Consider the following 16,071-nt stretch of genomic DNA (forward strand, 5'->3'; position numbering starts at 1 on the left):
GCCTGTGTCAAATGTGGACTTTCAAATCTGACCCTCAGGCCTTTCCTCAGACCACACCCTCTGCATCCTCACTGAATGTGGGAATATGTCTTTGAGCTTGTTTGTGTGAATGATAAAAGAGGGTGATGGAGAGAGAGAGAGAGAGAGAGAGAGAGAGAGAGAGAGAGCATTGAAATGTTTTATTTTTGCCTGATGGGAATGTAGCCTACTGGACAAAGCTAAGAGTTACATCTATTGTTCTGCCCGTGTTTGCCTATTGTTTCATCCAGCAGTGGCAAGTGTTTCCTGGCATTTGACTCACTAGAGAATGTGGCCTTCAGGCTGAAAAGAACTTCATCAGCCCTTCTGATGGCTTCACTCCATGAAAAACAACTTTAATAAAAATTGTATCCATTTACTTTTTGCTCTGATTGGGAAAAAAATGGCGGTCAAGGTGAGGAATGCAGAGGTTTCATATCTGTTGATGTGGCATGTCTGTATGGGGAGCATCTCCACCACACTCACTCACTGTGTTTCCTCTGCTGTCCTCCACCAAGCCTAATATCAAATCTGAGCACTTCCTTGGGCAAAAGTCTCTGGGTATCCTCCTCTCTTTCTGGGAAGAGGAAGCAGGTTAGTTCTTCAGACTGACAGCTCCTGATAGCTATTTGGTTTGCCTACACAGTGATGGCTAACCATTTTGAATGCATTCAGTGGTGATAAAATAGTTCTTAAATGATGAACATAACAGCATGGTATGCATACAAGAACAGAGATGTGGATGAAAGACAAATAGTGTGAGCAAAGCATTGTATATGGTTTACAAATTCAAGAGATTAGCAAAAACTCAGTGTTTTTAAATCTTATCAGCAAAGCTCAGGGGAAAACATTAGCAGCCTGGTATCTTACACTAAGGCAGCAGCCAGTCTACAAAACCCCTGGGAGCTTGTGGGTGCAAACTGTTTGTCAATCAGGGACTGGGCTACTTACTAATTGGAGAAAATGTGGTGCATTAAGTGGTTTTTAAGGGGTAGGGAATTCAGCATGGTCATCATCCTACAAATAAACAAAAAAGATCAATTACATATTGATTGCTAGACCTGATCAGTTGCCATTTTGGCAACCACATTAACAAAAAAATAAGACCTATTTAGGAGGTGTTCTAAATTACATGTCATGAGGAAATGAAATGCTCAGTTATCCTCTGATGTCTTGAATTTGCAACCAGATCTTTAATGTGCATTTCCTCCCAGCATCTGTGTGAACTTGCTGTGTGAAACTGCCTTTCTCAGTTCCATCATGAAAGGCTAAAATTACTCCTCCGGGAGAAACTCCTTGATCATCAACAAATGCAATTACAAACACATCCCCATTTTTCTTGTGCCAAATGATTACCATGACGTATTTACACATACCTCTTGCTCCGCAGATGCTACAGCACCTGCCTAATTGCACCCCCCCCCCCGCACTCCACAGGGATGTGTTATTGTACTCTTTAGACTGAATAATAAGGAATCGAGTAGAACCACATTATAGCAGTGGACTCAATCTCCTGTATCACACATTCATCTCACAGTCACCACAGGGGTACAAATCCCAGAGGAATTTGGAAAACAAACGCCTTTCATTTTTGTGGGAAGCAATATACTGTATGTGCCCTGCATAGCTGTATACTATGTATGCAGAATGAGAATGGATTTTGGTTTTAAGGACATGAACCACAATCTTTTTTTAAAAAAAAAAATTATAGTTTTATTTAGATCACCAACAACCAAAACACAAACAGTGAAACCCCCCCCAGCAGCCAATACATTGAGTATACATGAACAATAAAAACATATTCAAATCAACCATATGTACAATTCTATATATATTAACACTCCACAAGGTTTATTTAACTTTTAACATTTTAATTACCCCAAATTGTTCAAACCTACCCAAATAACTCAATATCCTCTCAAACCAATCCTCCTTTTCTCACTGACCTTAAACCCTTTCATTCTGTGTATCTTCACTGTTAGGTATTCTAAAATTATAATATTATTCAAAAATTAAACATGAACCACAATCTAATAAATGCTTAGGGTGTCAGATCCTCTAATGCACAAATGGAACTCTCCCATCTGGGAGGAACTGCCCTTTCCATTTCAATGGGAAGCAGTAAAACGACAGCACAGAAAGAGGCACCTGTGTCTGTTGGAATCATCAACATGAGCTCCCAATGTGTAAGAGCTCCTTGTGCAGGGATTGCAGTCAGGACTCTGAACCACAGTAGGGAATGTGAATCATCTGCAATGTCACATAGGATTCTAGACACCATAAACACTCTTCACTGTAAAATTGATGCATGCACAGTGAGGCCTATCATCATGGAGGGCTGACCATACCTTTTCCTGTTTTAAAAAGTTCGGTTCTTGGCAGCATTGCTGGTACAATGTTGAACACTCCTTAACGGTTACAACCTTGGCGGCTCCAGGCATGACAAGCCAAAGCCAAAGCTCAGCTGTCATCTATCAAACCTCCCAGAGGCAAAACGTCAATGAGATCTATTTTGCCAAGACTCACAGAGCTGTGAAAGTTAATTCTGACAGCCTGCAATCATCTGTGTATTGGGCTGCTGGGCAGTGGGGAGCGAGAGCATCTTCTTGCATATATGGCCTGCAAAGATCCAATGTATTGCATAAATCTAATCAAGTCCCAAATGAACAAACCCATAGGCATGTCCTTGGTATAAGTGTGTACATGCTCATTAGTTAATGTTGAATTTGTTATTGGAGGCAAGCAAGCAAATCGGGTAATCTAGTCTCAGAGTGTCGCTTCCAAAAAAATAAAAAAACAGTGAGGGTAAGAGGAACTCCCACTTCAATCTGGGTTTCTTTTACCACTGCACATGACTTGCCAAAATAAAAGAATTAATGTCCCCTTTGCCCAGAAGATGCATCTGGCTGAATGAGGTTGGTTTACAAGCCCAGGCACAGTTAACAGCCTTCAGTAATTAGTAGGTTAATCTCCTTCCATTTAGACTTGCTAATACCGTACACCAGAGAGCTTGGCGAGATTAATTAAAAATGTTACTGGGCTTTCACAGTTCCTGATTTCCATACAGAGTCTTGAAGGATTTTGTGCCATTCTCACTAACAAAGATACAGCTAGCGGCTATATAGGTGCTATAGAAATGGACATGGCTAGTGCAAGGGGTTTTCTAGAAGGCAACAGCCTATGCTTTGGACATGAATCTGAAATCAGGGCAATGGGCAAAGGGGGAGAGAAGAGGGAGAGTCATTCTTACTTATCTATGCATTGAGACCAGATGGAAACTGAGGTGAAGGGCTGAATCTGTACAGTGCAGATGAAGCCTCACATTGCCTCAGGGCAATGTTGTATCTAGAGCTGATTCCAAGATTAAAATCTGAAGCCCCTTTCAATGGGATGGATGGGTCTGTCTTTCTCTAGCCACTTTCACATGTGTTCATTCATCATCATTATGTCATGTGCTGTTCCCACCTTAATCTGCATTTTTGTGGGGGGAGCATGCATGAACAATTATGTTTTCACAAAATACACATTTCTATATTATTATTTTCAATCTTAAAATATACATTTTTAAATGTACTCGGTGTGTTTTTGAGTTGCTAACATTGCAGAATTTGGAGAAGTGCAAAAGCTGAAAAGGTAACTTATGTGATGATCCACATATTAGTCTGGGTGGTTGGTTCACATCAGAAAACGGAAAAAAATGAATTAATCAAGCCTCCCTATATTCCACATCACAACAAAAAGAACCAACATGTATCGTATGCATGAAGAGTCTCTCCTACACATACAAAACCCTGAATTTATTTGTCCACCCTATGCTGTGTTTTAATTTGTGAATATTATTGGCATGGGAATAACATTTTCAGGAATACAAAATGTGCTTCAAAGGCCTTTTCTGAGTTGCAAACAGTGTTTTCCCTTCTCTGCTGCTGCTTTGACACCATTTTTCAGGGTTTCTTCTCCTTCGTTGTTCGATCTCAACCTGTCAGGAATCATAGAACGAGTGTGATATCATGATGCTACCTATTCAAATCTGTCCGGCTACATAAAGTTGTATCCAATGCTAGTCAGAGTAAATCCATCTCTGAAGTTAATGGACATGACTAACTTGGGTCCATTAATTTCAATGAGTCCCCTCTGAATGATACCACAAAGGCACTTCAGAGTGAGAGCATGAAACATTGTCCTCACCCTGAATGGGTTAATGCTTTTCTTCCTGTGTATAGTGCCCCAAAATTCCCTTTTCCTGGAAGAGAAAGCTTTGATCAGAATTCCATCATTTCACCTGAGCCCTGTGTACGCCCCATGTTGCACTCAACATTTCTTGCATACACAAACATACTTGTGTACGTGCCACATCACAATGTTCTACATCCCATCATATGTGGAGCAGCATACCAGCCTTGTACTTTCTTCCTTTATGTTGTTATGTTTATCAAAATTCAGTAAAAGATTAATGCTCTCTGTTGTTAAACCAGAAACTCTCCTCCCTCACTCCCTCCTTCCCTCCCGCTCATTGGTAGCTAACAAACCATTGTAGTATTTTGGTTTCTTGCTGAGTTATTGTCTTGATGTCACAAACGATTGTGGCTTTTCATGTGAAGACAATGGAAAATCCATAAAGCTGTTCTTTGGGCAAATATAATTGAGCATTTTATTGAAAAATGATACTAAGGTTGAGACACAAATGAACAAAAGCCAAAGGCAAATTACCGTAAGCCAAGGCATTCTGTATTTACCAGCAACATCTGCAGCTGTACATTGTAACAGAAGCATTACCCTTAATCTTTCATCCCTTGTGTTCACAACTGAAAGAATAAGGGGAAACACAACAGATTCTGTAATCATTTGGTTATTTCTTCTTTTTCCCATTGTGTTCCATTGTTTGCCATGGTGTTCATATTGCTCACACTGTGGAAAAGGTGACTGCAATGGTCCAGTCTGTCTACTGTTGTCTTAGACTTACATGAGCCCCATTTGGGTGTTCTGTTCTCTTGTGGGACTGACACACAAGCAGAGAGAGCGGGGGTTGCGCACACTAAGCTTTGTCACTGGAGCATGGGAAGGCTATTGATTCTTTTGGTCCACTTCTCCCCCAGATCCACCCTTGGCCTGCTCAGTTCCTTTTTGCCTCTGACACCACTAAAGCTTTGACATCAGGAGGGCAAGGGTCCCTGAAAAGGTCCCTGCAGTGATAAGGAGGGGGCCCCATGACTTTCACACTCTCTGAAAGTCAACCTTTGTCTTAAGGCTCCTAGGACATCTTCTCAAGGCCAATAGAAGTGCAGCCTAAATGACTTGGGGGAGGAGCGAAAAATATCTTCCGTTTATCTAATCAGAGGAAATAGATAATAAGAAAATAGAACAAGGTGAGATGAAATGTCAAGAGGAAATGTACGGCCAGAGACATAGAAGTTGAAAATAAGGTCTTTCAAGAGAGAGTATAGAACCATAGTACATGGGAGTTCTATGTGCTTCTATCCTGGCAGCACTTACTTGCAAATCTATACCGACAGAATGTTGTTATCAGACCCAACATATTTCATTACTGAAATGAACAGCACCATGGGAGTGATGGCATCTAGGTAAGGGTAAACGTAAAGGAACCCTGGATGGTTAATTCCAGTCAAAAGTGACTATGGGATGCGGCACTCATCTCACTTCAGACGGACGGAGCCAGTGTTTGCCCACAGACAGCTTTCCAGGTCATGTGGCCAGCAGAACTAAACTGCTTCTGGTGCAACGGAGCACCATGACAGAAGCCAGAGCACACGGAAATGCCGTTTACCTTCCCATTGCAGCAGTACCTATTTATCTACTTGCACTGATGTGCTTTCAAACTGCTAGGTTGGCAGAAGCTGGGACAGAGCAACGGGAGCTCACCCCATAGCGCAGATCCAAACTGCCAACCTCCCGATCAGCAAGCCCAAGAGGCTGAGAAAAGGCATTGTTAACTTGCATTTATTAATTCAGATTTAAAGTCTTGTTGGCACTGATGCGGAGCTGTAAAAAAAACAAGGTTGTTCTTTGGAAGTATCCCATCATCCCTTTTGTTTGTGATTCAAAGCTAGCTGGTAAGCAAAACTTAAACAGAAGCCTTGTCCAAACACAGTTAATCTTCAGAAGTACCTCATCACCACAATATTGTAGGACAGGTTATGATAAGATACACCATGTGATTTGTGGTCTTGCACACAGAGGAGCTTCACATTGTATTTTTTGTAAGAGAAAATGCTTCATTTTTACAACACATTATCTATTAATGCCATTGAACAGAACAGGGCACCTATGGATTCAAAAGCTTTGCATGTTAGTCAAAAATGGATGTATAAAGCTGCTTTTGAAAGAAGTATATGCCTCATGCAGACATGTTGCTTTTTAATATAGTTGTTAGGGTTGTTGTGTGTTTATGTATTTTGAGTTTTCTTAAGGCAAATCATCTGAAATTGTGCTTATTATATGTCTGTATATGTTGATATTTTTTTTGAATTTTCAATGTAAATCCAAGATCTGTGAATAGTAAGTGATAGTATATAAATGGGGATGGTTAAATATATTGGCTAGCTTAATATGCTATTATTATTATTATTATTATTATTATTATTATTATTATTATTACATTGTAGTCTTCACTTTCATAGAATCATAGGATTGTCGAGTTGGAAGGGACCAGAAGGGTCATCTAGTCCAAGCCCCTGCAATGTGGGGACAAACCCAGAGTCCTGAGAGTAAGAGACTCATGCTCTACTGACTGAGCTATTTCATATCAGGGCACTTAACATGCCACTTTCTCTCTTGCACTTTTTGTTTTCATCCTGTTGACTTAATTTCTAAAGGAGAAAGCTCACAGTCCCCTCCCCCACCACTCTGAGTTTCATGTGCTCCATTGGGTATGGCTCACTTCAAATATTCTGTGGTGCTCTGTTCTCCTTGGTCAGATGTTATTGTTTTTGCAAGTGCTCTGCTTCTGCCAAGCGCTTTGTGCTCTTTCATTTGTTTCCAATCACAGCTTTCTTCCTCTGCTCTTGAATAATTATTGCTCCCCAGGCATGGGAGCCCAGAGTCATGGGGGATGAGCTGTAATGCTTTGTTGCAGCTTATGTCTGCCCTGCATTGTACTTTGCTTGATTTCTGGGCTAGTTGCACTCCTGTCTTATAGCCAGTAAGTGAATGGTAAAAACGGGGGCTCTGTGGAACTAAGCAATGGATATGGTATGCTTATACAGTACTTCCAATCCATGCTTTTTGTAAGCACAAGATGTCGTCTCCATCTGAGGATAATGAATAATTTGTCTCTTTCCCTGCTCATTTTTAAAACTTTGTTCTAAGTAGCTATGTTAATAGGCTGGCTTGGCTGCATAATTATAATTGTCTGGTGTTGATGCAACACAGCTTCCAATCAGCTGCCTCAGGACAACATACTGACTCATGCTCATGCTAATAGATCATGCTTAGATCACTTGATCTCAATTTTCCTGAATCTTACAGTGTCCTTTCCTATGTTGGTATTAGGAAAGAATAGGATTCTGCTCCAAATCTAAGCTAATGATAAATCCTAAATTCTGCCCTTTATCTCAGACTCGTTCATTTGTTCATTTTTTAAAATGCATTTTGCATTTACCTTTTCTAAAGATCTTCCAGTGTCCAATTTTCTTTCCTAATTATACTCCCAATAAGACAAATATTTCAGTTGATTTCTTTGCTTTTCATTCCACATAAATATATCCTGATCTATTCTGTATTAAACTTTGACATAGATTTGTACTGTTTTTCACCATGAAATGAAATAGTCTCTGCTGTGATTTACATTGCTATTCTCAGTTGTTGAGCACTTTTCAATTTTAGAGCTATTGATTTAATCATTAATACATATAATCCTCCACATAGTAGCAAAAGTTACTGATCAGACAAAAATCACAGACAAAAGGTCTCAGAAAAATTAGTTCCCCTCTTTTTCCAGATTGTAATCTGTGCTGTATTATTTTAATATATTTGCTAATAAATTCTATGCTGCTCTCAAAATTAACACAGAGGAATAGCAAATGAAGTGGTACCCATCCCTTAAATTACAAAACTTTGGAAGTTGTTAGTCTTAAAACACTTGAAATAATTGTGATTAGCATTTCAATAAAGTGATTCCCAAAGAACCGGAATGTCTCTATCTGAAGTTTCCCGATCTAAGTTTATGCAAGATATAAGAGGGTAATGACACAGTTGCATATGTCAAGCAGTCTACGGTTTGCCCATGCAATTGTAGTGTTAAGATGCCAAGCTTCTCTCTCCAAGGGAAATGATGAAACACTTGATCCCTTCCTGTGTGCTCACAAAAATCAGTATGGAAGTAAAGGTCCTAGTCAACTTATCCCAAACCATATGTGAAGATGTTATCTAGCTGATGGCTGATACAATCTGAGAAGCAATACTGAGCAACATCAAACAGGCAAGATATTTTAGTTTATCAGTCGATTCAACTCCTGGTGTTTCCTATGTTGATCAACTGACTGTCATTGTTAAAACATTCTGGAAAGGAACAAGTTAGCAATGTTTATTCCATTGCTGGACTTTCCCTAAATCTAGTTGGACGTACCACAGTTGACTCGTGCCTGGATGCAGTGATTCCCCCCCCCCCCACAAACACACACAATAAATGAGCTTTATATTATTTTTCTCAGCTTTTATAGAAAGTTGGGCAGTGCTAAAAAAAATTCTTGTCTCTTGAGTTAAAAGTTCCTAAACACGTATCAGACACAAGATGGGAGGCTCAAACCAAAGCTACTGCAGCTATTAGCAGAAGTTATGCTTATGTTGTTGAAACCCTCAGCCATACTGTGATGAAATGGAAAAAGGAGATACTAGAATTATGATAGGCTGAAAATCTTCTGCAGAAAATGAAAGAATTTGAGTTTATTTTCATGCTTCACCTTTGAACATATCTGCCAGACCAATTTCGCAAAGTTAGCAAGGCATTCCAAGGTTTGCAAATTTCATGGAGCATATGTGCAAATATTTACAGCTATTGCAGTTTGTATCAAACACTCAAGCTAATTTTGATGAAATTGTACAGCAGCATCCAAAGGAGCTTGAAAGAAACTGTTCTGACTTTGTATATAGTATACAGTGGTACCTCGGGTTGCATACGCTTCAGGTTACATACTCCGCTAACCCAGAAATAACGCTTCAGGTTAAGAACTTTTTACTTCAGGATAAGAACAGAAATTGTGCTCCGGCGGTGCAGTGGCAGCGGGAGGCCCCATTAGCTAAAGTGGTGCTTTGGGTTAAGAATTGTTTCAGGTTAAGAACGGACCTCCGGAACAAATTAAGTACGTAACCAGAGGTACCACTGTATACAATATAGATTTATTTATTTTTCCCCTCTCCTTACCCCATGTGCTGCTCTGAGGGTTCTCCTGACACTCCCCTTGAGCCAATTTTGGGGCACTCAGGGAGGGGAGAGAAGGGAAGCCCCATTGCACAAGCAGACGTCCTTGCTCAGGGCTTCCACTGACGGGACTCATTAGGTGAACCCCACACGTTCTTTATATACGTTGTTTATGCACTATAACACTGTGACACAGATGGCACTGTGGAGTTCTGTTTTTGCCAACCTCATACAAAGTTTGCATAGGGCTTCCTAAAAAAAGAACTTTTGGGGTGTCCTGGTTTTGGAAATATGGCAACCCTAGTTTACAATGTATTTAACTGAAACGCTTCTTTGTCTAGATCAGGGGTCACCAAACTAAGGCCCGGGGGCTGGATGCGACCCAATCACCTTCTAAATGCGGCCCGTGGACGGTCCGGGAATCAGCACGTTTTTACATGATTAGAATGTGTGCTTTTATTCAAAATGCATCTCTGGATTATTTGTGGGGCATAGGAATCCGTTCATATTTTTTTTCAAAATACAGTCCGGCCCCCCACAAGGTCTGAGGGACAGTAGACCAGCCCACAGCTGAAAAAGTTTGCCGACCCCTGGTCTAGATCCAGCATTCCCCCACCTCCCACATTGGTGCATTAGAGGCTGAGCAAAAAGAGATCAGCTCTCCCTGCCTCTTTCCATGAACATTGCCATTGCTGCCATTGTTGGATAAGGGAGAAGAGTTTGCATGGTCTGAGGGGCTCCATTATGATCATTTCTCCTTTGAGAGGAGACCTGGAAACTTGTAACTGGACCCCAAGCATCCAGCATCTCTAGCTGCAGCAGGTTTATCACATTGTCTTCAATGGGGCATGCAGCTCAACCCTATGCATGTTTACTTAGAAGTGAGTCACACTTTGTTCAAGACAGTGCATAGGATTTCAGCCTTAAGTGCAACTAATCTTTCCAGATTGGGGTTTATTAAGAGAGAGAGATAGCGCGTTTTGTAGCAAACTTGGTAATAGAGAACAGTCCGTCCATGCTTAATTTATTATTATTAGTATATAGATTCACCTCACATATAAATCTGAACATTGACAAACTTTACTGAACCACAAGCTACAGTGATGGGGAAAGACAATACACCATTTTATACCAACACAACAATTAAAAACTTTCAGGGCAATGACAATTCACAGATGTCATGCAGCATGGAAAACCCATTTATTTTGTTCACACTGAACTTGGGACAAGATGTTTGCAGTTCAATGCAGTCAAGATGTGCTCATTTCCTGTCCACAAGGAGCTATAAATACACAGCTGAGACAATGTTGGTTGCTGTTGTGTTTTTGTCTTCTGCCAAGATCCAAGGCTCACACCTTTTCAGTCTCTTCTACCCTCACCATAATTTACACCTGTTTAGCTCATGCTCCATCCATCCATGGGAAGAACTTGGCTCATGCTGCTCAGGCCACAGAAAATGAAAGGAGAGAGGGGCTGGAAATAAATGCCAATCATTAAAGCTGGCCATTCCTTTCCATTGAAGATGCTGCTTTCACCAAGGAACTCTCTGGCCAGAAATGTTTGGCAACATCCCAACACTGAAATGACACATGTGTTGTTGACCTCAAAAATGCTGCTGTTTACAACTGAAACCTTCTGTATGTTTTCTACACATAAAGGGGCTTTGTGAGTAAAAAATGAACTGGGGTGTTGCTAGGCCCACACTGATGCCATGCCCCTCCATCCCTTCATTGATGCCATGCCCCTCCAACAGTCCCACCCCAACACTGCATCCCCCTACTGACTCCAGCCCCTTGTGCTGAGTGGAGGTTAGAGGAAAAGGAGTCGAGATCAGTGCAGTTGCTAGTGAGATAGAGGTTCCAGAAGAGGTGGCATAAATGCAGAGGAATCTGACAAAGATAGTGAAGAGAGAAAGGTAGTGGGACAGAGTGAGAGGACCAGGAGAACTTGACAAGCCCTAAAAAGTGAGATGTATGGATTTGGGGCTGACAAGTGAGATAAATTGCCTTAGCACAAAAGCTGCTTTTGGCCGGGACATTGTCCACTGGAGATATTGCAAACCATTGCTATACAGGTAGATGGGATCCTGTGGTGAGAAGAGCTCTAATTTCAATCGGTGTGCTGAGTCCACCAAGTGTCTTTGAGAAGAAGAGACTTTCTAGTGTTCTGAGGATGCCTGATAGTTTCAGCACGCTAAGAATGGTTACATGCCCACAATCCTTTCTGACCAACAGCATATGGGACTATTCATCTAAGAGATGAGGAGGAACACCAAGAAGGGATTTGACATTGCTTAAAAGGAACACAGAGAAAGAGGCATTTAAAATTTTAAGGCCTTAAAAAGAGCCGTAGACTTTCCAAAAAATGACCCACGTATGAAATTACCTGCGTCGCGACAGAGGAGCCTGTCTGTCAGAGTTAGGTACAATTAAGAGCGTTGTTCTCAATGAATTATTTATAACCATCCATTTATAACCATTCATTCGTTCATTGTTAAATGACCACAGATGTTCACTGCTCTCTGGTGCAAAATGTAATGCGGAAAAACAAATAAAACGTGTGATGGTATCAGATGAGGTTGGAAGGACGAGGAGCTGGCAAGCCAGAGAAATGAAGCAAAGTGCGATAATGAGCGGCTTGAATTGTTTGTAAGATGAGATGCTATAAAAAGCTTGCACAGCTCATTGTAGCCGTCAGGCAATCTAGCCTTCTGGCAAAATGATCAAACTGCTTCACCTGTTGTCCACTGCAATGCCTGTTGGATACACCTAAAATCTTAGCATGTGCAGTGGGTGAGAAGAATTAGCCTTTATGATGACAGTTTGCAGCCGGTTAACACTGTGCCCCACAGGCAGAATCAAGAGTCCATAATCCTAGTGCATGTTCCTAATTTATCAGTGCTACCTAACCTAACCGTGCATAATATGTAGCTGTCCTATTTGCATATATAGGCACTGATCCATCTCTAATCATGCTTTGTTCTACATGGCTTGTGACCTGAATCAAGATGTATTTTCCCATCCTCATTAGATATGTGTATTAAGTTCAATGGTGACTGGAGAAGCATAGCTATGTGAAGCTACATATTGATATACATGCACATTAACAGAGTATACATATCTTATTTTCTGGATTGAGAGGATAATCTTTTGTGAGAAGATATTAAACCCAGCCACAGAGTTTCCAAAGCATCCCTACCTTCAAGTTATCATTTAAGTAAGTCAGTACTTTTTCATTTCTTAAAAAACAACCTATCATGCATGTTTCTTTTTATAGTGTGCATTTTTCTTATTTTATGTTCAGCAATTCCAACCAACCAAATACCTTTTTAAGTCAGGAATAATATTCCTAATTCCTACAAAACCAACATGAAGATGAATTTTAAAACAATCATCCCTGGATCAGGGACCGCTCATCAATTTTCTGTTTTAAGGAATTTTGATTGGCAACAAAAATATATAGCTTAAACCCAGCTCATTCCAAGCTCATGCATTGCACTGGTTAAATCACAATGCTATATCTTGTTTTGGGTTGTGCCCATTCAGTAGTGTTGTCATGGTAACAGTGTTCCTGGCATTCTCCATTGAAGTCATTCGAATGGCCGAGGAACTGTGCAGGTAGCTGCCAGATCTCTGTGGACGAGGCATCATGCGACAGCAAAGCTGACTGTTGAAATGCCGCCTGAAGCTCTCGCTGAGGAAGTAGAGGGCAAATGGGTTTACGCAAGAATTGCAGAAGCTGAGCACTCGGGCTACCAGCGTAACAACCATATGGCCAAGTGATGGGTCGATCTTCGTGTAGTTAAAGGACCGGTACATGTATAGGATATGGGTGGGCAACCAGCATACTGCAAAAAGCCCAACGAAGACAAGCACAATTTTGGCCAGGCGCTTTCGTGTTTCCATCTAAAAAGATAAAATGGGCAGAAATAATCAGTCACAGTACAATGTTATGCTCCACATGAGCTTTCACAATGCATTCAGATACAATTAGTAAAGTGAGTAGCATCAGAAGCCAAATGCTATTGCCAATGAAACCTGTTTGCATTAATAAGTTCTAAGATGTTTTCAGATACAGATCCATTGAGCTGCATGTTCTACTTCATATCATTCTACTGTTTGAAAACCAAGGTGCAGCTTCCGGTTGGCTGCAGGAGCTTCCAGCACTCAACTGGAAGCCACGGAAGTCATGTTGGATGTTCGACTTCCAAAAAACATTCTCAAACCGGAACACTTACTTCTGGGTTTGTGGTGTTTGGGAGCCAAAACAGACGAGTACCAAGGGATTCGAGAACCAAGGTATGATTGTATCTTTAATTTCACCAATTGCCTGTTAAAAGGGAGCACGGGGCATCCTTTGGTAAAGTTCTTCCACCCATCCCAAAAAGGTCAAAGCACACCTTCTGCCAAACTTCTGTTAGACCAGACATTTTCAACCTTGGGTCCCCAAATATTGTTGGACCACAACTCCCATCATCCCCAAGAATAGTCATGGATGATGCAAGTTGAGAGTCCAACATCTTGTAACCCAAAAATGAAGAAGTCTGCATTAGAGGACACACACAGAGGCATAATTAGACAAGAATCACTGTGTATGCAGCACTGGACCATCCAACAATTGATTATAGACTGATGAGAACTCAGTAGAGGGACAAAGGTAAAGAAATACCCCTTTTCTGAGGGTTTCTTGCCATTTACAGGATAGTTTTCCATTGGCCTAAATAGCTCCAAAAAAGTGAATTCCTGCAATTTTTTTATTGTGGAATAGTGCATCACATTCTACTAATAACTATAGTTTTATACTAACGTTGTTCACAAATATGAGAATTTTATACAAATTTTATGCAAATTGTATTTGTACAAATACATTATTCCACAGCAATTCCTCTTGGAACAAGACACATTGATTTGGCTGGACTTCACTTCTAATGAAGAGTGCTCAAAGCAGTAGCCTATAATAGCTGTGTGCAAATTATCTACAGTCCACTGGTTTGTGATCTATTTCCAATGCTTCCCTTAGGGCTGTATAAATTGCCTACTCAATCTGTTTTCATTTTCATTTTCATGAAACCAATCACCATTACTAAACCAATATCTACTCCTCTCATTAAGCATGTACTGTAATTCAGACTTGTAAAAAGCAACAACTAGTGTGCATCTTATTAACTGGGGTAGGGGAAAGTACAGCAGAGAAATCTGAAACACAATCAATAATGGGCTCCAGACCAGAATATAACTGGAATCCAGAAGGCCCCCCCCCCGACATCTAGCAGCCCTGCTAGACCTTTGCAGAGGCCCCTTGATGTAGACACAGAACATTATTTCATTGCTGTGCAGGGCCTAGGCCAGGGGTCAGCAACTTTTTCCAGCCGTGGGCTGGTCCACCATCCCTCAGACCATGTGGTGGGCTGGACTATACTTTTGGGGGGGGAATGAACGAATTCCTATGCCCCACAAATAACCCAGAGATGCATTTTAAACAAAAGCACACATTCTACTCATGTAAAAACACCAGGCAGGCCCCACAAATAACCAAGACCTGCATTTTAAATAAAAGGACACATTCTACTCATGTAAAAACATGCTGATTCCCAGACCATCCGTGGGCCGGATTGAGAAGGCGATTGGGCCTCATCCAGCACACAGGCCTTAGGTTGCCTACACCTTGCTTAGGCACTAGGGGGATCATGTTATACCCAGGCAAATCCTACAATGGAACCTGCAGATACATGTGAAAATCCACTACAGGTTCAGACTAGTCTAAATTACAAAGTCCAGAAAGAATTCTGCCTTGAGCAAATATTTTTATCCTTTTTTCATTGGCATTCAGCGGACAGTCAATGTGGTACAGTATTTCTCAAGCCAAGTTGATGGTGAGGAAGGATTTGGGTCTCAGGGGTAATATATGAGCAACAATAAGTATAAGTAGGAATACCTTAGTAGCCTCTTGGCACTTTGAAATAATAATTGGCCTGGCTTGCATGACCATAAGAGATTCCAGCTTACATACGGGCCACTTACCTGTCTTTTAGATTGTGCACTGTTTTCTCCAGGTAGATTATGTGCACTCTTAATTAAAGTCCTTGCAATATGGTAATAGTAAACACTAATGATGGTGAACGGGATAAGGAGGTATACCAAAAGTATCATCACTGAATGGATCCTTGGGTGCAAATCATCCTTCAAGGGATACCGTATGCATTCTGTGAAACTGACATTATCTGCGTCGTTGATGTTTGCTACTTCAGAGAATACTGCTTCAGGAACTGCTAGCAGAATGGATATTATCCAGATGGCAATAGCTTTGATACAGGTCCACAAGACAGCGTTGGGTGCTTGAATATCCATTGGATTGACAATTGCTCTGTACCTAAAAGCGTATGAGGGGAAATTAGAGTCAATTCTTTTTCAAAGAATGCAGCTTTTATTGAAAGGAAATTACTTCCTGCAGTTAACAAATAGGAGCCGCGTATGTCCATTCAAGAGACCTGGCGAGACATTCCCCATCTGTTTCTGTATTGCAGGAAGTGGGTGGAATTAGAAGCAGAGAAAGACACAGGGAAGAATGGAACAAGCAAACCAGTGACTGGCTACAGAAAAAGACATGTAGTCACCACATTTAGCAATGTATAAAGGTAAAGGGACCCCTGACCATCAGGTCCAGTTGTGTCCGACTCT

The 16,071-nt window shown here is 41.0% G+C and overlaps 1 protein-coding gene across 1 annotated transcript; it reads right to left on the bottom strand.

Moving 5' to 3' along the window:
- Window positions 1-12,041: 12,041 nt before the first annotated feature.
- Window positions 12,042-15,856, bottom strand: NMBR (neuromedin B receptor). The gene is made up of 2 exons (XM_033143904.1): window positions 15,415-15,856; window positions 12,042-13,299 (listed from the first exon to the last, which is right to left on the bottom strand). The coding sequence occupies exons 1-2, from the start codon at window positions 15,739-15,741 to the stop codon at window positions 12,901-12,903; spliced, it is 726 nt and encodes a 241-aa protein (XP_032999795.1). The 5' UTR covers window positions 15,742-15,856; the 3' UTR covers window positions 12,042-12,900.
- Between the last annotated feature and the right edge of the window lie 215 nt (window positions 15,857-16,071).

Source organism: Lacerta agilis, chromosome 3 (genome assembly GCF_009819535.1).
Source record: "Lacerta agilis isolate rLacAgi1 chromosome 3, rLacAgi1.pri, whole genome shotgun sequence".
NCBI classification, from domain to species: domain Eukaryota; kingdom Metazoa; phylum Chordata; class Lepidosauria; order Squamata; family Lacertidae; genus Lacerta; species Lacerta agilis.